This window comes from Gekko japonicus, unplaced genomic scaffold (genome assembly GCF_001447785.1).
Source record: "Gekko japonicus isolate JY-2015 unplaced genomic scaffold, Gekko_japonicus_V1.1 scaffold834, whole genome shotgun sequence".
NCBI classification, from domain to species: Eukaryota; Metazoa; Chordata; class Lepidosauria; order Squamata; family Gekkonidae; genus Gekko; species Gekko japonicus.
Genome location: NW_015165855.1, coordinates 100,867 through 126,054, shown reverse-complemented (window position 1 = coordinate 126,054; position 25,188 = coordinate 100,867). Strand labels below are relative to the sequence as shown.

General features: G+C 45.5%; 1 protein-coding gene across 1 annotated transcript in view; it reads right to left on the bottom strand.

Moving 5' to 3' along the window:
• The window catches only part of HDAC3 (histone deacetylase 3), a 29,749-nt gene extending 11,903 nt beyond the window's left edge, over positions 1–17,846 (bottom strand). The window contains exons 1-10 of the mRNA XM_015411168.1: positions 17,680–17,846; positions 15,075–15,157; positions 14,734–14,876; positions 10,367–10,448; positions 9,563–9,619; positions 9,420–9,475; positions 6,879–7,012; positions 6,497–6,577; positions 6,324–6,397; positions 5,405–5,469 (exon numbers count right to left, since the gene is read on the bottom strand). Of these exons, the coding sequence (XP_015266654.1) occupies positions 5,405–5,469; positions 6,324–6,397; positions 6,497–6,577; positions 6,879–7,012; positions 9,420–9,475; positions 9,563–9,619; positions 10,367–10,448; positions 14,734–14,876; positions 15,075–15,157; positions 17,680–17,734 (830 nt within the window). The 5' untranslated portion in view covers positions 17,735–17,846. The remainder of the gene's footprint in view (positions 1–5,404; positions 5,470–6,323; positions 6,398–6,496; positions 6,578–6,878; positions 7,013–9,419; positions 9,476–9,562; positions 9,620–10,366; positions 10,449–14,733; positions 14,877–15,074; positions 15,158–17,679) is intronic.
• Between the last annotated feature and the right edge of the window lie 7,342 nt (positions 17,847–25,188).

The window sequence follows — 25,188 nt, the reverse complement described above, 5'->3', positions numbered from 1 at the left end:
CTGTTTTTATTTCAAAACATACCGATCTTAAGTAACCAAGATTTCTTTAAAGATCTAGAAAAAATAGTGAAAGAATTCATCTGGCGCCGAAAGAGACCAAGGATCAAATTAAAATATTTACAAGGGAAAAAACAAAGAGGGGGCTTAGCGCTTCCAGATTGGCGTTATGGTACAGCAAATCGTCAGTTTTAACAATATTTAAACAACATACTGTTAGAAAAGCGTTGTTTAAAGTATGGGGTGAAATAAAAACATATTACGAAAAAACGCCCAGATGGGCTTAATTTAGAAGGGCACGACATCCCGATGGGATGGCACTTCTATCTATGGTACAGCAAATCGTCAGTTTTAACAATATTTAAACAACATACTGTTAGAAAAGCGTTGTTTAAAGTATGGGGTGAAATAAAAACATATTACGAAAAAACGCCCAGATGGGTTTCCCCTATTGAGGCATTTGTCCTACCTACGTTATATATAAAATATACCAGATGGAGGTATGAAGATCTGATAGATGAAAGGGGTGATCTTCTTCCAGAGGAGATTTTGAAAGAACAAGGTACTGACCTTACATGGTGGGAAAGAATACAATTGAGGTCAATATGGTTAAAAGATAAACAATTGGGCATTTATTCGAACCAAACGGAATTAGATAAGATCTGGTCAGATAAGAAAGAAAAATTTATTAAAAAAGCATACGAATTTTTGTTAAATTGGGGAACAAGAGATGAGTATATGAAACCAGTAATGTCGGCATGGGAAAAAGATATAGGGAGAAATATTAAATCTGAAGAATGGGATAAAGTCTGGAATAAGAATATAAAATTTCTAAGATCTAGTGCACTAAGGGAAAATGTTGTAAAGATGGTTTACAGATGGTATATTTCGCCAGTCATATTAAATAAAATGAATGATAAGCTAGGAAAGGAATGCTGGAAATGTAAATATTGTACGGGTACTTTTTTCCATCTATGGTGGACATGTGGTGAGACTAAAAGATTTTGGTTAATAGTGAAAGAAATGATAGATGAGATATTAGACAAAAGAATACCCCTGTTGCCAGAATGTTTTTTGTTAAATATGATACCGGAGATGTTCTCAAATAGTGAAATTTACTTCCTAATGCAAATGTTAACTGCGGCAAGAATCGTTTTCGCAAGAAATTGGAAGGATGAAAATATTCCTACGAAGGAAGATATAATCTTCAAGGTTTTAGATTTAGCAGAAATGGAACGGTTGACTTATATTATAGAAGAAAAGAATATGGTGAAATTTGATAAATATTGGCAGAGATTTTATAAATGGTTGGACACCAAAGACTATAGCACAAAGGAATAAAATTTGGCAACAAATATAGAAGCCTTAGAGGTTTGTGATTTGAAATGAGTTAAGGATATCTGCAAAAAGGGAATTTATTATACTGTATATGAATCTTTGATATTATATTATTATAAAGCTGTATACAGTTTACACAGTTATTTGCTCGATTCAGAGCTGTTTGTTGTTGTACTGTTTTGTTATGTGATTGTTGTTTTTTGTTTTATGTTTTTTGTCTTCTTTAACAATGAAAACTAATAAAAAAAGAAAAAAGAAAAATAGAAACATCTGATACTACAGACAACATTTTCAAGATTTTCATTTAAATGTAAATAATGCTGGCAACAATGTTCTATAATGATTTAGAGATACATTACTACAGAGTCTGGTGTTCTCAGTGCTCAATTCTCAGTGTTCAGTGTTCTCCTGGCCCCACTGCTGGACCTCCTGAGCAGTGTTCCCTCTAAGCTGAGTTAGTGTAAGCTAGCTCACAGTTTTTTTTTTGTATAAAGATTTTATTTACTCCCCTAAAAAGGGGAGGAGTTTCGCTTAAAAAGAAAAATAGGGAAGGTATATAGAGGGACGAAGAGAAAGCTGAGTGATCTATTAACTGTTAGATTAAACTGTTAGTAATGTCCAATCATCAAAGGCTTCTTCTGCGTGTTGTCAAACATCTTTTTTCCATTCCAGTTACTTTCTATGTTAATTTGTTAGTAATGTTCCTTTGAATTTCTGTTAAAAAGTCTCTTCAAGGCACATTCAGAACCGCTTCTTTAACGCGCTGGTTACTTTTCCCCTCTCAGTGACGGGAGGGGCTTCCTCTGTTTTTCTCTTGCCTCCGGCTTCTTCCCCTCCTCCTTCTGTGTCGCTGTTAACTCTTTCAGTTCCTGTGCTGTAAGCTGTCTTCCTTTCATGCCATGCCCGGAGATCTCCAGCTTTGAGAATGGTATTAATTTCAATTTCGCTTTTATCCGCTCCCAGTCCCTTCGCTGGATTCTCCTCTTCAATTGTTGACTTTTATAAGCGCTCATGAGGCACTTTTCGCTGTCACAATTCAAGCTTTTCTTTTCCTTCACAATCCCCGTTGGATTCATAGCCATACACAGTCCAAATATTAAACAGCCGGCACTCACGTTGACACAAACGCCCAGACGGAAGTCCCTCCCTTCTCCCCCGCTTGTCTTTACCCAGCTCCGACATCTTGTTTTTTATTTTTAGTAAAGTTTTTAAAATGCGCTCCAGAGAAACAAAACCTTTTCTTGCTTATTTTCAAGTACATCAAAGGAAAACATCACTATTCGCTCAGTCCATTCCCCCCCTCTTTTCTTTTTTTTCTTTCTCGCTTATAGAGGATTAATCTCCTCATTTTCCGCTGAAGGGGGGGGGGAAACGTTCTTAGTTCATTTTCTCTGTATTTTGACAACTCACAGTTACGCCAGTCTTTTCTTTTCCATTTTTTTCGGATATTCGCTTCATCACTCGGTGACGCCCGGTGGTTCCGCTAAACCCCGTAGAACGGGGTCGCTCACGCAGCAAGGTCCAAAGGGGCAGGGCATGGCGAGAGTCTCAATCTCCGATCTCTCGACCGAAAGAGAGACTCCCCCCTGGAACGCCCTAAAGCGCCCCGGATCCAAGCTCCTCTCATCTGAGGGGCTCGTTCGGGTCTCCGCTTGCGCTGATTCCCTCCTCCACCGCGGGCGGGCAAGGCGCCCTCGGGAGCGACCCGAGGATGCGTCTGCCTTTCGCGGGAGCCAGACCGGAAGCCGCTAGCTCAGAGTTTTTTAGCCTCTGGCTCACACATTTTTGTCTTGGCTCAGGAAGGACAGCTCCAGAGCAAACTAATTTATGCAGTAGCCAAATTGCTCGCTCACAACTTTAATGCCAGTAGCTCACAAAGTAGAATTTTTGCTCACAAGACTACACAGCTTAGAGGGAACACTGATGACACCTGGTATTTTTGGCCACTGTGTGTGACAGAGTGTTGGACTGGATGGGCCATTGGCCTGATCCAACATTGGCTTCTCTGGTGTTCTTATGTATTATGAAGTTTATTTATTTACATTGTTTATAGTCCGCCTTTCTCTGAGATTGAAGGCGGATTACACAGAATAAGTCAATACAATTCGACAGATGGGACATTCAATAAACAATGCAAGAGGATCTGGGCTGCAGAACCAACCAGCAGTCTAAAAACAGAACTGAAGCACAGCATAAGTATTAACACGACACGTTAAATGATGCAAAGTTCTACAGTAGTTTATCTTAATATCCAATCATGCCGGTAGTCCTACCCATTGTGACTCTATAAGAGGGTTTCTTACTTTTCTTTGTTTACTACAAAATTTGTTTTCTACCGTCAGCTTTTATTTTTCCTGCCTCTCAGATGGCAAACATTAAAACACATGGGCTATGGCAGCATATAAGTGCAGACATTAGCACTCTTTCTTAAGTCCTGGATACAACTTGCAGATATGTATACTTTTAGTCTCCATAAATATGCTAAATAGTACAATTTGATTATGCTACTGAAGTTATAAATGATGTATTTGATTAGTTGTTGTAGATTTTCTGGGCTGTCTGGCCATGGTCTTGGCATTGTAGGACCCGACGTTTCGCCAGCAGCTGTGACTGGCATCCTCAGAGGCATAACACAAAAAGATGGAGGACTCCCTGGGTCAAGGTGAGAAGAAAAATTGACACCTTGACACAGGGAGTACTCCATCTTTCTGGAATCACTGTATCCCACTGATTTTCCTCATCCCACCAAGTTTATGAAATCCCCACAATGTCTATTTTCCCCTCCAACACCAAGCACTCCAACTCCCCGATTTTACCTCAGACACTTCTAGCATTTGTATAGAAACAGCTGTAATTTCCCTTACAAGTTAAGCCTGCAACCTTCCTCTTGCTATCTCGAGACCTTGTCAGGCAGTCCATGTCACTATCCATGGTCTCAGTGGACAATTTCAATCCACCTCCCTGTAGAAAAGCAACAGGTACCCCCTCATCTCTCTGAGATGAGCCAACCTGAACCAGAGACTTTTCATCTCCTCCTGTCGGCTTTCCCCCAATATTCAGTTTAAAAACTGCTCTGCCACCTTTTTGATTTTAAGTGCCAGCAGCCTGGTTCCTTCTCGGGACAAGTGGAGACCGTCTCGCCTGTACAGCTCCCTCTTGTTCCAAAAAGCATCCCAGTGCTTAACAAACTTGAAACCTTCCCCCCTACACCATTGTCTCATCCATGCATTGAGACTCCTGATCTGTGCCTGTCTCTCCAGCCCTGTGCGTGGAACAGGTAACACTTCTGAGAAGGCTACCTTGGAGGTCCTGGACCTAAGTTTCCTGCCCAGCATCCTAAATTTCTCCTCCAGGACCTCACGACTGCATTTCCCCACATCGTTGGTGCCGACATGCACCACGACCACTGGCTCCTCCCCAGCACTATCTACCAGCCTATCTAAAACACGCGTAATGTCCGCTACCTTCGCACCAGGCAGGCAAGTCACCATACGGTCAGTACGCGGGTTCGCCACCCAGCTGTCTACCTGCCTAAGGATTGAATCACCAACTACCAAGAGCCCCCCTCCCACCCTGCCCAGCGATGGTTCCTTGGTGTGAAAGGATACCCACTCAACAGCTGGGGAAGAGGTCCCTTCTGAGGGCACATTCCCCTTATCCTCAGCACGGTGCCCTGTTTCTCCTTGACCCTCATGCTCCCTGAACAGCGGAGGGGCTGCCAGATCCCACCCCCATGGAAAAAACACCATTTTCATGTGGATTCAAAATTTTCAGGAAATTGACACCTCTACCCTCTGCTTACTTCCTATTTGTGAGAAAGCAAATACTGTAGGTGCCTAGCTCAGAAAACACTCCTACTCGAGCAGTGACAGGCAAGACTGCCGCTATTAAAAGAGGCTCTTTGGCAGTCCAGTCCCCAGTCAACAAGACATCAACTATGACCAAATACTACGGAATGCTCCTTGATGTGTCAGGATCAGAGTTCAGTTCTCATAGGGGAGAAACCACAACACTGTAATGGCAAATTTCCCCTTTTATTCATGAGCTTATTACTAGTAAGTGAACTTACCCATGTCCTCTTATACTGAGGTTAAAGCAACCTAGACGGTCACAACCAAGTGAGTCAGCACCACACTTGTGGCAAAAGAGAGAGAGAGAGAGAGAGAGAGAGAGAAGTGAGTAGAAAGTCACAGTACTGGAGTCCTGACTATTGTAAAGTATCTCGTACAGGTGAACCAAATGCTTCACAGAATCTCAGGACGGAGTCCCTTTGCCACCTTCCGCCATCTCCTAACCCCACCAGTTCCTCCAGTTAGTCACAAAAGCACATTCCAAGCCACATGAGAGTAGAGATGTAAAATTTCCGGAAAAAAACGGAAGTTTTCGGAAAAATTGAAAAAAAATGCTACATTAGCATTTCTTTTGTCTTTTCTAGATTGAAAGTCATTCTGTTACTTTAGGAACATAAAATATGACTATGAACATTTTTACTTGGCATGAAATTATCACAACTAGCATATTAAAAATATAGTGTATCCAAACAATTATTACATACAGAATACCCACCCACATGCAAAAACAAAACTGAAACTTTTTTATTTTCTTCTGACAATCGCACCTCCTAAAGGAAGAAATGCATCTTGTTCTTGCATTGGAGAGTTCCGTTTGTAACCTAGGACTTGCTTGTCCTCAGTGCACAGAAATTAGATCAATCTGATACCATATATATATATATATTTTAGAAATGATTTGGAAAATATTTGAACACCTTGTCTTAAAATATTTTATTCATCATGTTAAAATAAAACGTTCCATAATCAATTTTTTTTCTTTTCTTTTCCTTTTTCAATTTTTCGGAAAAAAACAAAAAGGATTCAGGAAAAAAACGGAAGAAAAACGGTTTTTTTCCGAATTGTTCCTGTTTTTTTCTGGGCCTTCACATCTCTACATGAGAGCCCATCCAATAGCTCAGATGGTTTCCCCTTTACCTGTAGCACAATGCAGGTGGGCTGGTAGAAGTCTATTACTTGATTAATGACTGGCTGGAAAAGGTGCTTGTAACCTTCAAAGAGAAGACAAGATCGCAGTTACAGCCCTGGAAGTTTGAGAGTGCGCAGAAGAGCGGACCCGCCACAAGGCCCACAGGAAACCTTCCACTCACTTTGGTCATCAATTCCATCACGCAAAGGCACATTCAGGCAGTAATAACGACCACTCTCTGCCCCAACTTCATACATGTCACCTGGCAGGAGAAAGCAGGGACCAAATTCAAATGCTGTTCTTTAAATACTAAGAACATAAAAGCACAACAGAAAGTATAATTCAGATCTTCAGCAGATTTGCGCAGACAGAGCTCAAAACATCTCTGTTTCACTATGCGGTTAGGTCACCAAAGTCACTCTGGGATCCCTGTCCTACTGCAATGGTTTTACACACATGAATCTCAAAGACCTCTGTGGGTATTGCAACACTGAAACGGTCAAAGGGGGATTGTGCAAGGAGTCTTTGTTCCTGCAGACAAAGAGCAATCAAGAGCTCCATACCTGTACCGGGGAAGAAGTAGTTTCCATATTTGTGAAAAGACACTGTCATGACCCGGTCTGTCAGATAAAAAGCCTCTTGGACACCGTCTCCATGATGAATATCAATATCGATGTAAAGGACACGCGGGTGATATCTGGCAGAGAGCAGAGATGAAGAGATATATTGAGAGTCCCAGTCAGAAGCCGAGTTGCACCTGGGCCATATACTGTGCCCGAGAGGTGCCCCCTCCCCAGCCCTTGGTTTATTTATTTTTATTTATTTATTTATTTTTGAATTTATACCCCACCCTCCCCGAAGGCTCAGGGCGGCTCACAAGGGACAAAAATGCCCAAGTTAAAACATTAAAACAGTAAAGAATAATATAAAATACAACAATACAATTTACTAAAATTTGCTTTACGGTGCTCTAAAATTATTTAACTATAAAAGTACAAGATGGGATTCTAAAATTATTAACCAGCAACAGTAATAACAATAAATATAGCAGCAACAATATACGTCCATACAGCGTTGACCTCTGCCAGGCACGTCTCGCACCCCCAATAGTCCCCGCTCTAAGGATGGTCAATTTGCGGGACTAGTGAGGGGGGCGTAGATAGAATGATGGTGACATAATGATGATGGCATAAGGATGGTAGTGGCATAAGGATGGTTGGGGGAGGGAAAATTTTACAGTTATTATTAAAGCTGGATAGAAGGGGGAAGGGGGGGGGGGGGGGGGGGGCTGACCTCTGAAACCAATGAATGATCTAAGGAATACCAAGCACTGATAGGACAAATGTTACTGTGATGGGGGCTCAGAAAACCTTTGCTGAGCCTGAGCAAGCTGAAAGCCATCCTCATCTGTTCAGTTTCTTAACTTTTAAATCCTGCCTCTTCCCAAATATTTTTGCTCAAGGCACCCTGAAGCACAGACTGACTGAAAACACAGATTGATCCGTGTTGAGATGGATTTGGTAAGGATGGGAATGTAGCATCCCACAACCAATCAGCCTGTGGGCAGTGTTCCCTCTAAGCTGAGTTAGTGTGTGCTAGCTCACAGTTTTTTAGCCTCCGGCTCACACATTTTCGTCTCAGTTCAGGAAGGAGGGCTCCAGAACACACTAATTTATGCAGTAGCCGAATCACCTGCTCACAACTTTAATGCCTGTAGCTCACAAAGTAGAATTTTTGCTCACAGGACTCTACAGCTTAGAGGGAACATTGCCTGTGGGCGTGGACGGACAGCAAATGGTGCAGGGGTGGCCAGTGCGCCACTTTAGGCTGACGCTCTGGTAGTTCTGTGGAAAAGGGACTCTCAATGGATTTGGCTTTTGGAGACACAGAGCGACTGTGACAAGAGGCACGTCCAGACAGCCCCTCAGCTGCAGAAATGCAAAAGGTTCAAGAAGAGTCTTCATTCATGAGCCTAGCGCTGAAAGGCTGGACAGCCCTGCTTTGACAGGTTCCTTACTCAGGGTTTTTGGCTAAGTAGTAATGGCAGAAAGACAACAGGGCTCCGTGATACTGTCCATAAAGCCTCACTGAAGGCTGCAATCAGTGCAAAATGCTGCAACCAGCCTCATTCCTGGAGCATATGGCACGGATGTGCCTCTTTTATGACCGATCAACTTAACTAGCTGGTTAAGTTTTGGGCACAGTTTAAGGGGCTCATTACTACACGGCCATACAGAGTCTGGGTCCAAACATTCTTAAGCAGCACCTCTTCCCATATGATCTCTTTCATCGTGTGAGTTCTGTGGAGAAGGCTCAGCGCTGTGGGTCCGAACCAGCCACCAGGTTAATCACCCAAGGATTTCTTAGTCTTCAAGCTCTCCGCTCCCCAATGAGACGCATCAGAGCTCCACTCTGGGGTTTGGTCTACTTCCTGGCAGTTTGGAGTTGCAAATGTAGACTGAGTTTACTGTAGACCATAACTTAACTGAGTTATACTTTTTGGAATGTTGCTCCTTTCAGTAAACGGCCTTCAGATTGCGTTTTCTAGCATGCAATGTTACGAAAGGGGAAGCCCTGATGTATTCCAAGCACTGAAAGCTGCCTTGAAGCAAATTTATTCATCTTACCAGCCCTAAGCCAACTCCATTTCTTCATCTACCTTCCCCTATCCTCACTTTGCAGGCTGCATGTAAAGGGTAGAAATATTTTGCAGGTAGGCGTGGAAAGACCTTCTACAGGAACGTGGCCACAACCCCAAAGAACAAATGGATCTGTGCTCTTGCACAATGAGCCACCTGAGGGCACCTGGAGCCTCGGGGGAGGCATTTCTGCAAGCAGAGCTTGCTTCTCAGTTGAAACAGAAAGATGAGCTGGGTAAGAACGGCTCCATGTCAAAGAACAGCCACAAAAACAGCAGAAGAGGCATTAAGGGACAAGCAAAACAGCTAACAGAGAAAAGGAATGGGAAGAACCACCAGCACAAAAGTATGATTTAAACAAGCAAACAAAAATTAGTCTTACAGAGAAGCCCCGTTGCATAAGGCATCTTTCACAACACCTGTCTCCCCCCCCCCAAACAGCTGCACTCGTGCCCCGTCTCTTACTTGAGAAGCTCCAAAATGCCAATAACGATGTCATTGACGTAACAAAAACCAGAGGCCTGGAATTGGGAGAGAGGAAAATGGTATCAACACGGAGCCACGATAAGTCTTCCCCACCCTCCACTACGAGGAAAGCCTTCTGTTACCTCAAACTTCTTTGCATGGTGCAGGCCTCCTGCCCAGTTTATAGCAATATCACAAATCTAAGAAAGAAAGGGACACACGAGCAGAAAACACAGAACTAAGTGCTGCTAAAACATTAACAGATGCCAATATCACACCCTCTGTTTTAAACGACCCCTCCTTTTCTCCATACACCTCTGGGACAAAACCGCTAAGGATTTTGCCGAGACCGGTGAGTGCAATTCTTCCTATAACGATTCTTAGGATTTAGGTAGCGTTTTCAAAGGTGACCGACGTGTGTTTTTATAACATATACAAGCTGCCAGCCTCCAGGTGCTAGCTGGAGATCTCCTGGGGTTACAGCTGATCTCCAGCCAACAGAAATCATTTCATGGAGAAAATGGCATTATATCCCAGGCATTATACCCCACTGAAGTCCCTCCCCCATCCCCACCCTCCTCAGGCTTCACCCCCATAATCTCCAGGTATTTCCTAACCCAGAGCTGGCAACCCTATATAACAGCCTTTTAAGGCAGGTCAGTATTATCCTTAATGAAGGCCTGAGGCCAAGAGCAGCATGCCTGAGGCTGACTAGTGAGTCTGTGGCAGAGGTGAGATTCAAGGAACCAGGCACCGCCCTCCCCCCCAATCCATAGCTCCATCCCAGCTTTCACGACACTCCGTCAGAGCAGACAGCTGTAAATGCCATTCAGGTGGGCAAAAATGCAGGGCAATCACAACACGGCAGGAGCCCTTGGGACACCAGCCCTTGGCTGACAGTAGCCGTCCTACAGGCAGGAAGTGGGTAAGCCCAGCACCTTTCTTACCTTATTGTTCAGCTGTGTTGCTCCTTGCAGGGAGGCCCCAGTGTAGCGAGAGCAAAACTCAAACAGCCCTGGGAAGACTGGACTGAGGAAAAACACAAAGCTTGAAGTGGCAGTCAGAAACATAGAGCTGGAAGGGGCCATCCAGTCCAACCACCTATTCAATGCAGGATCCGCCTAGAGCATCCCTGACAACTGCTTGTCCAGCCACTACTTGACATCTGCCAGTGAGGGGGAGCTCACCACCTCCCTAAGCAGCCGATTCTGCTGACCTACTCTTACTGTAAATCCCCCCCCCGCTAATATCCTAGTCTCTTTCCACTCATAATTTTAATCCATTATTGTGAGTCCTGTTTTCTGCTGCCAACAGGAACAGCTACTTGCCCCCCTCCAAGTGACAGCCTTTCAAATATTTCAAGGGACCGACTGCGTCCCCCCCTCAACCTCCTCTTCTCCAGAGTGAGCATTCCCAAATCCTGCCTTTCCTCACAGGGCTTCTTGGTCTCCAGGCCCTGACCATCTTCGTCACTCTCCTCTACATCCACTCCACTGTATTGTCGTAAGACAGAAAAAAAATGTTGCCTTGCCCATCTGATGTTCATCTCATTCCTAGTGGCAAGCCATCTTGGCTTGCCACTAGGAATGAGATGAACATCAGATGGGCAAGGCAACATTTTTTTTTTTGTTTGGTTAGCCAGTGCCAGAGCAGTAGCATGCCATTTCAAGCTACGCCATCAGACCAAACGAAATGGTTGCCAATCCCCAGCTATATAAAGAGCAAAATCGATTACTGATGCATTTCTCCCCCATCAGTTCAGACGGGTGGCCTTGATGCCAACTATTGTTGCCATGTTCATGCCAACTATTGTTGCCATTTATACACTAATTGCAAGTTATTGCAATAACTCAAGACGGCAACAGAGAACTGGCATCAATTGCCAACATTATGTTGATAGACGAGGAAACAAATCAGCTCATGTGCCTGGCCAAAACGAACATTATCTGGCCACTGTTGCAGAGAACCACAGCATCACCGCTGCTCATAGGGATGGCTTGAAGCTCCCACAGTGACGTGGCCTGATGAGACCAGGAAAATTTCCAGTTAACTTAGACTGCAGTGCCCCTAGCGCTTCCTTAAAGGGACATTTTCGCTCAACATCTCTCTACCCACATTCTGTGATGTCATTTTATTCCCCTAAATAAGAAACAAATTCACTTTATTCTGTGGCTCAGTGTTTGGGTGTTAACAGTCAATCCCACTGCAATCAATGTGACTCTTCAAGGTGCCACAAGCCTACTCTTTGCTTTACCTGCAGCACACTAACAGGCCTGCCCCTCCAGAATGCCACCACAAGAAGTAGGAACAGAGTCTGTAATTTGTTTCTTGATTCCACCCCCCTCCCCCAAAAGAAACAATTTGGGGATTTTTAAAGTTTCTGTTTGAGATCTTCACCTGTGTGCAGAACCCCAGGGGTTTTTTTCCCCCAGGGGGAAGTAATGTCAGTCAAGCCAGTAGTTACAATTAGCTTATGTTCACAATACTGATGTATCAGAGCTGGGGCATTAGTGACTTTTAAAAAGGTATACTCCACCCTTCCATAAGTTCACAGTGGATGACAATGTCAAAAATGAAAACCAATTTGGACTCTCTCTGTGTGCCTAACTATATCCACCACTGTGCTTCCTTATGATTCTCCCTGCATATTTAGGGTCTTTTCTGTTCCATTCTTAATAAGCACAAAGTTCCTCTTACATCTTCAGACACTATCACCTGTACTTCAGGCTTTTATTAATACTTGCAGACCAACAGGTCATAAGCAAACAGCCAAAAATTATATTGATGTATAGACAATGTAAGAAACAGAAATATACAATATGAGAGACATAAGAATACATTTTAACATTAAGAAGTGATGCCCTGGCCATAGACAAAAATTTTGCAACTGCAGGAGTCACATTCGGATAGATATCAACTAGTAACTTAGCTATAACCTCTTGTTTTGTAACGAAACTCCATTTTTGGATATAGGTTGTGATCCATTTGTCCCAGGTCAAATTGTATTTACTGCAACAAATTAAAAAGTGCCGGATTTGCAGTCACATAGCTGCTCAGAGAAAGGGATTCCTAGAAATCTGCCTGCTAGTTCCCCTAGAGACAGGGCATTTCCTCACCTGTATTAGATCCCCCAAAGTCTTTGTTTCATGCAAACCTCTGTTTTTACAACAGACTGCCCCCATTTACTTCCTCCAGAAGTCCAGCACCCAACCTACTGGAAGAAGTGAGCAATGACTCACGAAAGCTCATAACCGGCTACAAATGTTGTTAGTCTTTAGGGTGCTGCTGGACTCTTGCTCTTTTATACCTCCCAACCCAAACAGTGTTATTCAACGTACCACTATTTTATTTTCTCTTCAGCTTTTTTGACACAACATTACCTCTCGTCCTCTAAATGCAAACAATTCCACTCCTATTCTCTTATCCTCTATTATTTTGATCCTGTCCTTTTATGTGATTCCCTGTATCCTATCCTTAACGTTAAAAACGTATGTGCTCTCTTGCCACTTATATTTCTGTCCTCTTGCATCTTTGCTTCGACATGCAATATTTTCTGGACAAAATTTTCAGCCTCTGCCGATACAGTAACAGAAGCTTCACAACAAGATACGGTTTCCAGTAATAATTTCAACTTAGATGGGAGTGACTGTTAGACGGAAAAATAATCAGACAAATACAACAAGACAGGAACCAAAGGCCTAATCTGTGAGGATACATTACATTAAATATTCAACACTGATAAATACTGACATGAACACAGAGGAGCTTTCTTTTGTTGTTCAGTCGCACAGTCGAGCCCGACTCTTCGCGACCCCATGGACCAGATCACGCCAGGCCTTCCGGTCTTCCGCCGTCCTCTGAGGTTTGCTCAACTTCATGTTCATTGCATCTATGACACTGTCTAACCATCTCATCCTTTGCCGTCCCCGTCTTCTTTGAACCTCAATCTTTCCCAGCATCAGGTGAATAACAAGTGAATGTTGACAATAACATTTGAGAGATTATCAATGTCTCTCCAAGTTTTCAGAGACCCTCAATATTCATCTGAGACTGCCAGCATTCACATGTCAGGACTGACTAAAGGATAGGCATTCAACATATACATAGCTTTGTGTTCTTGCTGAGCTTGTGGGCCATGCAACATGTGAAGTCCTTGTGTGTCCAACAGAGTGAGTTTGGACAGCTTCCAAGACCTCATGGTGGAATTATTTTCTTTAGTAGAGTAAAACAAATGTGCACGCTTCGCTGTTAAGGAAGCACACTTGAAAACAAGCCCTAAGTGAAGCCTTTAGATGCTGAGCTTTAAAGCCATACCCTAATTAACAGATAGCTGAGAAGCAGGACAGTAGGAACTTGACAATTAAGAGGCAATGGGACCTGGGTGAAGAGAGACTGCAAACAACTAAACCAAAGGGCAAGAAATGGGTTCAGATTTCACACAAATTGCAATATCCAGCTAAAGCCTTTGACGACAAACCTCTACTATACTTAGAATGAACAAGCAGGCCACAGTGACCAGAACCTTAAAAGAGTTTTCCAGTGTGACTTTAATATACAAGGCTGCGGTCACACAGAGCATTAGCCACGCTACAGAGACGGAAGATAGGCGGATTTTCCAGGCGCGATCACAGCGCCACATCTGAGAAGCGTAGAGCTCCAATGGCGAACCCGAGGCTTCCCGCCGAAGATGTGGGGTAAAAAACTAGTACCTCCGAGGTACTAGTTTCTGAAAACCGCGGGGCAAGGGCGGGCGCCTGATCGCGTTTCCGGTGGCAAGTCGTGGCATCCGGCGCCCGCCCATGTCCCGACGCGATGCGCACAAGCACCCAATGGCGCATGCGCACACTTCGTTTAAAAACAAACAACACAGCCCCCTCCTCTTTTCCGTACCCCCCCCCACTCCTGGCTCGGCCTGCTTGAGAGGAACTCTCTGCACCGGGCAGCAGAAGGGGAGGTGCAGAGGGGGCGTGACGGGAGGGCGGCCCGGCTGAAGCTCCTCCTGGAGGGGACCGGAGGATACAGTTTGCATTCCTCTGCCGCCCTGAAAGGGGTTAAACCCACAGAGCCTTTTGCCAGTGAGGCCGCTTCTTTGCCGCGCCACAGGATTGTCCTGTGATCGGCACCTCCCCCCTAACCACGGGACCTCTACGGGACGTCTGACTGCGCAGCTGCGCGTTATTTTGCTCCGGGACAAACAGCCACGCTCCCCCCCCCCCCCCCCGCATTTTCCTGCCCGTGTGACCGGGGCCCAAGTTCCTCAGACCTGGTCTGAACCTCAGCCTCCCCACATATCTAAAAGAAGAGTAGTACTTACCAGTCGTCCCCCACATTGAAAGCATTGAGGCTCTTGGTAAATCCTTGCATGTTGGTTGGACTCACCCTCTGAAGGAAATCAATGTAATCTTCTGAGTGAAAACGGCACATATCATGCTGGGATGCTTGGTACGGCTTAAATACCTGCAAGAGAAATTCCTCTCCTTTAGAGCAGCGGAGGGGGAAATCGGCTGAGATTATGTCATGGCTAAGGACAGTTGTTTCTGTAATATATGTAGACTTCGGAGCATCAACCACAAAGCCAGGGAAGTTACGGCCCTGAAATGCACAGTAGTGACCCAAAACCAAAGCTGTACTTGACACAACCAACAGAATGCTTACAATCATCTTCTTGTAGAGTCCGTAGTGCAGCACCAGGCTGTGGGTCAGGGCCAGGCGATGGGGCTTCATGGGATGTCCAGCCCCTAATACGACAGGAAAGGGGGGGGGGACAAAGTTATTAACATACCCACACCATTGCTTAGGTCTATTGCTTAGGATCTAGTGAACCATTATCAAAATTCACAAAGGAGAGAAAACTGGGAGGGGGGAAGAACAGGGTTGTTGTAACAAATGCTGGGACGGCACTAATACCACCACCACCACCATTTATTTAGCACATTTTAGATGTTCAAAGCGATTCACTGACAGTCAAGGGAGATGGCTGTAGCTCTCCTACCGCAGGTACAGTCTAGTCTACGGCCACCCATCAAACTCATGGCAGGAGAGGCAATTGAATCAGGGGCTTCCCAGGTCACCCCCTTATCCACTATGCTGTATCAGGTCTAGCCTACGGACAGTATACACTACGGTTTGCAGAATCAAATGACAGTGTAGCCCTCTCTCTATCAGCGTGGCAGGGACAAACGCCACAGGGTCCCAGAACAGACTCCATCAGTTGCCAGTCCTCCTCCTTATTCATAAAACGATCACACTTAGACTCCTCATTTGCTTGTTTCCCCTTCTGTCCTTCGTTACATCTTGTTTATCAAATTGTGAGCCGTTTCGGCAGAGCTCCAACTAGCATTTAACAAAAAAAACAATCATAATAAAATCGTAATCATTAACATCATCATCCCAAGGTGCATCTTTTCCAGCACGGTTTCCTGAAACACTCAGTTTACAGGAAGCTCACGAAAGGAGCATGAACACCCCTGCCCCCATCTGTCTGCAGCACTATCAGACCCTTAAGAGGTATACAGTTCCTATATACGGAAGGTTTCTTTGTCCACCCTGGCTCAGAGCTGTTGGTTGACCTACCCTTTATAATGTGTTTTCTAATCATGTTACTTTAAAACCGGCTCATCATCGCATCTTGTAGTAGGGCATTCTCTAAATTAATTAAATGTGATGATCTCTGAAAATGTCTTCTGGATTTTAAAAGCCGATAAGTGTTCTCTCTGCTACGCATGGACACAACAGAAACAGTTCATACAATGATGCTTTTTGTGTAATAATGACAGCAGGACTCCTGAAAGAAAACTGCAAGACGAAACTTGGTGCTAAAAATAAAACTTTACCCCTCCAGGATCAGAGCAAAGCTCCATCTAGCCCCCCATCCTGTTTTCAGCAGTGGTCAGTAAGACGCCAAGAGGTCCACAAGCAGGGCTGGCAAGACAACTGTAGGCAGCATTTCATCAGTGGAGACCTTCTGCCTCTGAACTTGCAGGTTTCATTCAGCTATCGTAACTCCTAGCCCACAACAGATCTATCCTCCCTAAATCTATCCAACCCCCTTTTAAAATCCACCCAAAGCAGTGGGCATCACTGCATCATGTGGCAGTCAGTTCCACAAGCCAGGAACCCACTAAGGAGGGCTTCCTGTAGCCGCTCACCACTTCACCAGCGACCGCAAGAACGCTAACTCTTTCTCCATGGCCCAAATGCTTCTCCACCTGTATCATGCGTCTCTGGTGGCATATGAACAGAACAGGGGAGAAAAAGCACACTTTTTACACACAAATTTATTTCTAAACTTCTGGCTACAAGATATGGGGATAGCTTCAAAAGGGGAGCGAACCACTGGTGAGGACCGGGTGACTGAACTCGGGTTTTGCCACAGTGGTGAAACCCACGTTCGTTGGAGTGGCTGAGGGTCCAGAGGCAGGAGAAGGTGCCTTCCATGGGGGCTCCAAGTTGGGGCTGCCAACTGTGGCTTAGGGAAATCCCGCAAATTTGGGGGCAGAGTTTGGGGAAGGGAGAGAGATTATCAGAGGTGTGATGCGATAGAGTCCACCCTTCGAAGCTGCCATTGTCTCCAGGGGAACTGAATTCTGTATACTGGAGAGCAGCTGCGATCACCGGAAACTTTGAACTGTAATCAGTGGGAAGATTTCTAACGCTGTGGGGAAATCCCTGCCCTGCATGTTCATGCCGTCTCTTTGCCTATAGCTGCCTGGGCTTTTCTGGTGAAAATCAAACACGGTAGGCAAGCTCAATGCAGAATATGAAGCGTGGACAAACCTCAGTGCTTGTACCTGGTATCTGCCTTCTTTAGCGGATGTTATTTAATTTATTTACAAGGAAACGTTCCTATTCAAATTCTCCCAGCGAATCCAAGTCACTGATTGGAACTCCGGGAGCTCTCCGGGAGCTCCACCTGAAGATTGGCAACCCTCCAGGGGGGCCCTCTCCTGGGAAACGAGGGGGGGGCGCCTGTCCTCCGCTCTTCTCCCTCACTAGCAACCCAACCACAGCAGCTGTCTTGGCGCGGGAGGTGCAGCTTCCAGGGTGAAAACTCTAAGACACCTTCCAGACGTGCACGGGAAGTTCCTTGTTCGGAGCGATCCTGGGCATGTAAGGTCTCGGGGAGGGGGGGGTGGGGGAGAGGGGCGGAGCGCTCCAAACACGGAACTCCCCCCGCACGTCTGAACGAAGGGAAGCGGCTTAAGAGGTTTTCACGGCACCGGGGAGGGAGTACCTTTCCTTCCACATCCCCCCGACGCACCGTAGTGAAAGTTGCCGACATCCGGGTCATAGAAATAGGCCACGGTCTTCGCCATCGCCCGACTCACACCGCCCCGCCCGCCCCCCCCTCGCGCCTCGCGGAGGGAAGGAGCGCGCGCCGGGAACCGACAGACCTCCCGCCGGCCGCGCAGCCGCCACCCCCCCTCCCCCTCCGCAGTGGCGGTGGCGTCATCACGCACGCGGCGCGCGGAAATGTCGTAGGCACCATAGAGCGGACAAGGGCTAGAGCGGGCCGTGAGGCTCGAAGCGCCGCGTTTCCCCTCACGCTCCTGGAGTTCGGCTGACAGGAGCCAGGCGAGGCGGACTGGCGGAGTCTTGTTATCTTGTTAACCTTCTCGCTGTCTGGAGAAGGAACTACTTTCCTCACGCAAACATTTGGAAAACCGGCCTGTCCACGGTGAATAAGTAAATCCACCTAGAAATGCAGATCCTGTCGTTTCTGAAAGGAGGTGTATTGCCCGAGCGTGGGTGCTTAAAACAACTTTGCAAGGTAGTCCTGGCCGCAGTGTTCCCTCTAAGCTGAGTTAGTGTGAGCTAGCTCACAGTTTCTTAGCCTCCGGCTCACACGTTTTTGCCTTAGCTCAGGACAGATAGCTCAAGAGCAAGCTAATTTATACAGCAGTCACATCTCTCGCTCACAACTTTAATGCCAGTAGCTCACAAAGTAGAATTTTCGCTCACAAGACTTCACAGCTTAGAGGGAGCGTTGGTCCTGGGCAGGGCTCCTTTTGTACTAAAAGCCCAGCAGGAACTCATTAGCATAATAGGCCACACCCAATAGTAAAACTAATTAGCATATTGGGCCACACCCCTGACCACACAGCTCATTAGCACATTAGGCCACACCCCCATGTTACCAGAAGTGTGGTCATCCAGCCACACCCACCTTTTGCTTCTTATTCTGTTGACCTTGTTTGTTGTCAAAACCCAGGGCCTTTTTTTGTAGCAGGAACTCCTTTGCATGTTAGGCCACACACCCCTAATGTAGCCAATCCTAATGAGTTTCTGCTACTGGGTGTGGCCTATTATGCTAATGAGTTCCTGCTGGGCGTGGCCAACTCAGGAGCCAGCCGGAACTCTGTTCCTGTGTGTTCCTGCCCAAAAATTGCCCTGGTTCTGGGTGTTGCTGTTTCTCTGTTGCAGGGAGTGCCTGGGGAGGATGAGAGTCGTTTAGGTTGCTTTGTCAGTCTCCAGGGGGTGGCTGGACAGCTGGAATTACAGAGTATGGTTGCCAACCTCCAGGTGGTACAATCAGAAACTCGAAACTATGACTTTTCCTTCTGAAAAATTCTGTTTGTTGAATTATTGTCTGTCTTTGAATGATATTTGGGATATGTGGATTTTGTTCTTTTGCCTCTTTAAGAAAGCTAGGACGAAACGGAATTAAAGGCTGACAGGTCCATCAGGGGCTGTACAGGAGCGCCTGTACACTATCTGCAGTGATTGAATTTTGAAGAACAAAGGACGTAAGACGGTTTACCATAGCACAAGCACTTTAATTTGTTGAAGGACATTTACAAGCACTTTCATCATATGAGTATTTGAGAATGGACTGTTGATATTTTTGTGATTTGAAAATGGATTGTTGATATTATTGTGGAGACATATGCATGATATTGATGATAAATAAGTAATTTATTAGTATTGAAGCTTGCCATAGTTATAATTTCACAGTTGTGAATTTCTGATTGTATCTTATTTCCGTGGATCACTCTGGATCGTAACCTACAGGTGGTGACTGGAGATCTCCGGCCATTACAGTTGATCTCCAGGCAACAGAGATCAGTTCCCCTGTAGAAAATGACTGCTTTGGAGGGTGGATTCTATACTAGTATTGTACCATGTTGAAGTCCCTCCCTTCCCCAAACCCTGTTCTTCCCAGGCTCCACCCCCCAAAATCTCCAGGTAATTCCCCACACAGAGCTGGCAACCCTAAATTACAACTGGTCTCCAGGTTACAGAATTCAGTTCCCCTGGAGAAAATGGCTTCTTTGCAAGGTGGTCTCTATATAGCATTATACCCAATGATGTCCCTCCCTTTTCCAAATCCCACCCTCCCCGAGCTTCACCCCCCAAATCTCCAGGAATTTCCTAACTCAGAGCTGGCAATTCTACGTTTAGGACAGCCATCTTCCTCCATTCCAGACAGACCCTGGAGTCACCTTTAACTCCTGGCTGCAGCAGTGTCCCACTGAATTGTGTGCATGCGACAGGAAAAAGAGAAAACAGAGTCTCTGAACCTGCTTGCATGAAAAAGAAATTTTCTTCACTGCTGCTGTCCTGCTGCATGGGTGCAAATATAAGTAGGGGACATGGCTGTCTTGCTCTTTGTGTACATATATTATCAGTTGGTCCCTGCAAAATGCAGACGACCGAAAGACATTTCAATAGGGGCTGTGACAGAGCAAGTGGGGCTGTACAACCCACCCATATTACAACTCATGACCATTGGTTGATGAGAACCCAGCAGTGGGTAGGGATGTCAGGCTCCAGGTGGGACCTGGGGATCCCCTGGAATTACAGCTCATCTCCAGACTACAGAGATCTGATCTCTTGGAGAAACAGATAGTTTGGAGGGTAGACAATATGGCACTGTACCCCACTGAGGTCCCTGTCCTCCCCAGGCTCCACCCCCGGATCTCCACGAGTTTCCCAACCTGGATCTGGTGTCCCTAACCCCCATCCTGTTGTAAATTAATCTCCAGCAGGTAGATCAGTATGATCTAAGCTGACAGCTACCTGTCAGCAGGTGGAGTGATTAAGCTAGTTCCAGCCGATTTAGACTGGCACTGGACACTGTGCAGTCACAGTGACTCAGCATGAATCTGATTGGTGGAACTATGTATATAAGTCTTTGTACAGTTGCCATGTATCTTCTTCTCTCTGTGATGTATGCCTGGCGAAGCACTTTGATTGTGAATATTGTGAATAAACCCTTGTATATAGTGTACCACTGGACTGCTTCAGTGTGGTTACTATAAGGGGCTTCACAGCAAGAACTGCAGTGAAAAGCTGGTAAGGCTGGGAAGCTGGAAAGTCCTTAAGGGTCCTGGCTTGAATAAGGGGCTGGTTTGAATCATCCCACACGCTTAGCGCAACACATCCCCCACCGGTGACCAGAGGGACCTGGCAAGCCTAAGTGGAGGCCAGTGGGCCAGTATTGTTGTATACTGAGGAACTTTTGGCATTATCTTCCTCCGTCACTCCCACAACATTTAACTGGAATCTCATATCACAAACATAGAACTGGTCACTAAAATTAGATCCTTTTGTAGATAAGGGAACACACATTTATGAAGGAAGTACCTAAGAAATCAAAGGCTACTTAGCATAATATGTTATCCGATTAATTAAATGGAACTGTTATTAGATAAACTCTTTTAGCATGTAGAAGAACAAGCTGTACTGAGGAAGAATAGGTCTGGCTTCTGTCAAGTGAAATATTTCCTCATCAGTCTTTTCAGCTTTGTTGGGTGTGTTAACAAGCACATGGATTATGGTGATCCCATGGACATTATAGAAATCCAAAAAGTTATTGACAAAGCCCTTCACCAAGGTCCCCTCGGTATTCATGCCTATGAGAGAGAAGATGCAGCCAAGAAACTGAGTAAGAAGAGAATTTGTAAATACATGAATTCTGCTCTCAATAAGCTTATTGCAGCAGGTGTTTGAGCAAGCCTGTCTGCGGAATCATGACTTTTCATGCTACTCAGATATAAGAATACAAAAGACACTAAGAACATTTTACTGGCTATTGCACTTTATTTGCATTGGATGACACTTAAGGTGACAAAGACCAGGCAGTATCCGGCAGTAGAGAAGAGGATTATGTCATTGGTTTATTCTTATTGTGAAGGATATATATGTCCATGGGATTTCACAGAAATGTATTAATATTTATCAAACTCTTGAAAAATTGAATTGACTTTTCGTAATTATATCACAGTTGTTATTTATTTTTCATTTACCAATCCTGTGATCTCTCTGGCTACTGTAAACTATCTGGAGATTGGAAACCCTGGGAGTGGGTGGAGGAACATACCTGAGGTGCCCCCATGGAGAGAGGAAAAACAGAAGAGGGCTTTCCTCCTGTGGAAGTGTTGGAAGAGACCCAGCTGAAGACAAGTGCCACAGATACATAGCAGGTGATTGTGTCATATATGGCAAAGACGATGAGGAGATCAGAGACCTCTGGACTGGCAGCAGTGCTTTTTTTTCTGGGGGAATGCACAGGAACAGAGTTCTGGAACCTCTTCAACAGAATTCTTTAAAAAATGTTTAAAAGTTCATGAGTTTTCAGTACACAGATTGAAAACTTCATTCCCCTCGAGAGTTCCGGCACCTCTTTAAAAAAAAAAAGTCCTGACTGGCAGTGAGTGTTTGAAGTGGAGGACTGTATGCTGTCTCCTGCCTCAGACTTCAGAGACAGCACCATAGATTTGGATAGATAGAGGAGTCAGGACACACAGAGCATCCTTTCCTTCCTGCTATCTGATACTATCCCTTTGAAGTAGAATGCTATTCTTATGGACAATATTTCCTTCCTTCTGGCCTAACACATCTCTCTCTCACACACACACACAAAGGAGGGGGACACCCTCCATCTTCGGCACCATGGATACAGAACATGCATTCTGCGGCTGCATCCATCCTAGCTAGTTAGATTACATTCTATTCACACATACATACATAGACCTTTATTGGCATAACTACATTCTATTCCTACCTTTCACCTATACTATCTAGAATGGAGTTCCCTAAATAAAGAACTCTTATTAGTTTGAAACTTACAAGTGGCTCCGAGTAATTTTGTAGCTTTGCTAGCACACACAGTACCAAGATGCTGCTGCTGTGTGTAAGCCTAGTGCTACCAGTAGAGATTCATGGTCATACCATACCAGTGACTCTATCAGTGAGGAGATTGTCAATTATTTTTGTGAGGGCCACTGAGTGAAGGAGCCCCTTTGCAGGGGGTCGAGAGAGGGGCTGAAGGCAGAGTCAAGACTGCAGGTTAGCGGCATGCCATGCCATAGACGTTTGGAGGCAATTGCACATCAAGGAAATTGGACAATGGCTGGGGAAAGAGGCAAGGTCAGAGGACTGTTTTTGTGAGAGGGGGAAACAGATTTGGTTGAATACAGTAGGGAAGAAGCCAGAGGAAAGTGGATGGTTATGCAGTGAAGAGACAGCAGACAAGAATAGGCTCAAGTGGGCATTTGGAAGGGTTAAATGAAAGTAACAGCCATCTAGTTAAGGGGGGGAGATGATGTGGGAGGAGGGTGAATTAGGAAAGGACAGAAATTGGAGGATGGTTGCATCAAAGAGGCTTAGCCAGGGAGATGGCAGACAAGGAGGAGAGGATTAATTCTGTTCTCCTCCAGAGGTGTTCAGCTACATGAGGACATGAACAAAAATATGAAATAAAGTGAGTGGACCAGAGCGGGTTCAAAGAAATTACAGACATTAAAGCTGACATCACAGTGAAGGAAGGAAGGCCACAGAGAAGACCAAGGTGAACTACTCATCGGAGTCTGATGGAAAACTTTGTAGGAGCTCAAGGGATTCAGGATAGCTATAGAGATGCAGAGGGAACCAAGTTGTGCCGAACTGGTTTCAGAGGCTCAGTAATCATGGGATGGGTGTGGGCAGGGGACAAAACTGGCAGAGTTTTGAAAGGAGAAGCCAGTGCAAACAGTGAAGCCAAGTGTATGGGGAGAGAGACCTCCAAAAGAGAGAGCAGTAGTGTTGGGAGGAAGAAGCCAGATGCTAAAGATTCTGAGAGGAGAAAACGTCATGGAAGGCAACTGCTCTCTGGCTAAGGGAGCAGCAGTCCCAAAGACTGCGGGGAGGTTGGAGGAGTGACAGTGCAAGTCAGGCTCTCACAGTTCCTGTCGGGACACTGCTGGCACGGATGGAGCCCTTAGGGCTGCCAGGTCCTCCCTGGCTGCCAGCAGCAGATGGGGGTGGTGGTGGTACAGTTGCCACATTGGGGTTGGGAAAACTCCTGGAGATTTGGGGAGGACAGGGACCTCACTGGGGTACAATGGCATAGACTCCACCCTCTAAAGCATCCATTTTCTCCTGGAGAACTGATCTCTGTAGTCCAAAGATGAGTTGTAATTCCGGCAGATCCCCGAGTCCCACCTGGAGATTGGCATCCCGATATGCTGCATGGTGTAGTGATTAAGAGCGGCAGACACTAATCTGGAGAGCCAGGTTTGATTCCCCACTCCTCCTCCACCTGAAGCCTGCTGGGTGGTCTTGGACCAGTCACTGTTCTCTCTGAAGTGTTGTGGGGAAAGGAAGGGAATGTGATAGTAAGCCACTTTGAGACTCCTTAGGGTGGAGGAAAGCGGGGTATAAAAACTAACTTTTATCCTAAAAGATGTCAGGAGATCAGGCAGGCAGATGGGAGCTCCTACAAGCTTCGGCGAGTAGATAAAATGGGAACCACTCCTTAGAGAGGGTGGGCACGCCAATCTCCCTTGTGGGAGGGTGTTAGCTGACGGTCGGACGTCCTGGTCGAGGCTTGGAAGGCGAAATAGCTTCTCGGCTACGAAAGAATCCCTGCAATGGATGTTCCGGCCAGGCGGTGGCAGTGTGGCGATTGACATACGGGTCCTGAAGCCTGGCCAGCAAGCAGCCGTGCGGAAAACGATGGAGCCAAGCCAGAAGACGTCTATACCGGTCAGTGATGGTGCGTGCAATTGAAAATGAATATATGTTGTCTTCCCTATCCCCTACAAACAATGTTAGTCCCTTGTCTATACTGAGTAACTGTACATCACTTTGAGCCCACTGGGGAAAGCGATTAATAAATGGAAAGTACTATTATTATTATGACTCAGCCCTATCCCACCTTCCTGAGTAGATATAAATTAGCTGCCTACCATTTTTCTTCTCACATTGACACAGAGAGTACTCCATCTTTCTGTGTTATACCACTGAGGATGCCAGTCACAGCTGCTGGCAAAACGTCAGGTACTACGATGCCAAGACCATGGCCATACAGCCCCGAAAATCTACAACTAATGAACTCTGGTCGTGAAAGCCTTTGACAACACATATATTTACAGCGTTTGACATGGCATATCTAATGCTTTTTAAAATTAGAAAAGAACAAGAGTCCAGTAGCACCTTAAAGACTAACAAAATTTGTGGCAAAATCTGGCTACAGCACAACAAAGTTGTCTTAGAAAGTTTTCATTGCCTTAAGAAACCCTCATTTAGGACTGAAATATTTCACTGTCACTAGCATCACCGAAGATGTATTTTCCGTACTCCTTATATAACAATTAAAGGTAAAGGTAAAGGTTCCCTTGCTCGAAAGCCAGTCGAATCCGACTCTAGGGTTGCGGTGCTCATCTCCGTTTCAAAGCCGAAGAGCCAGCGCTGTCCGAAGACGTTTCCGTGGTCATGTGGCCGGCATGACTAAACACCAAGGCGCACGGAATGCTGTTTCCTTCCCACCGAAGTGGTACCTATTTAT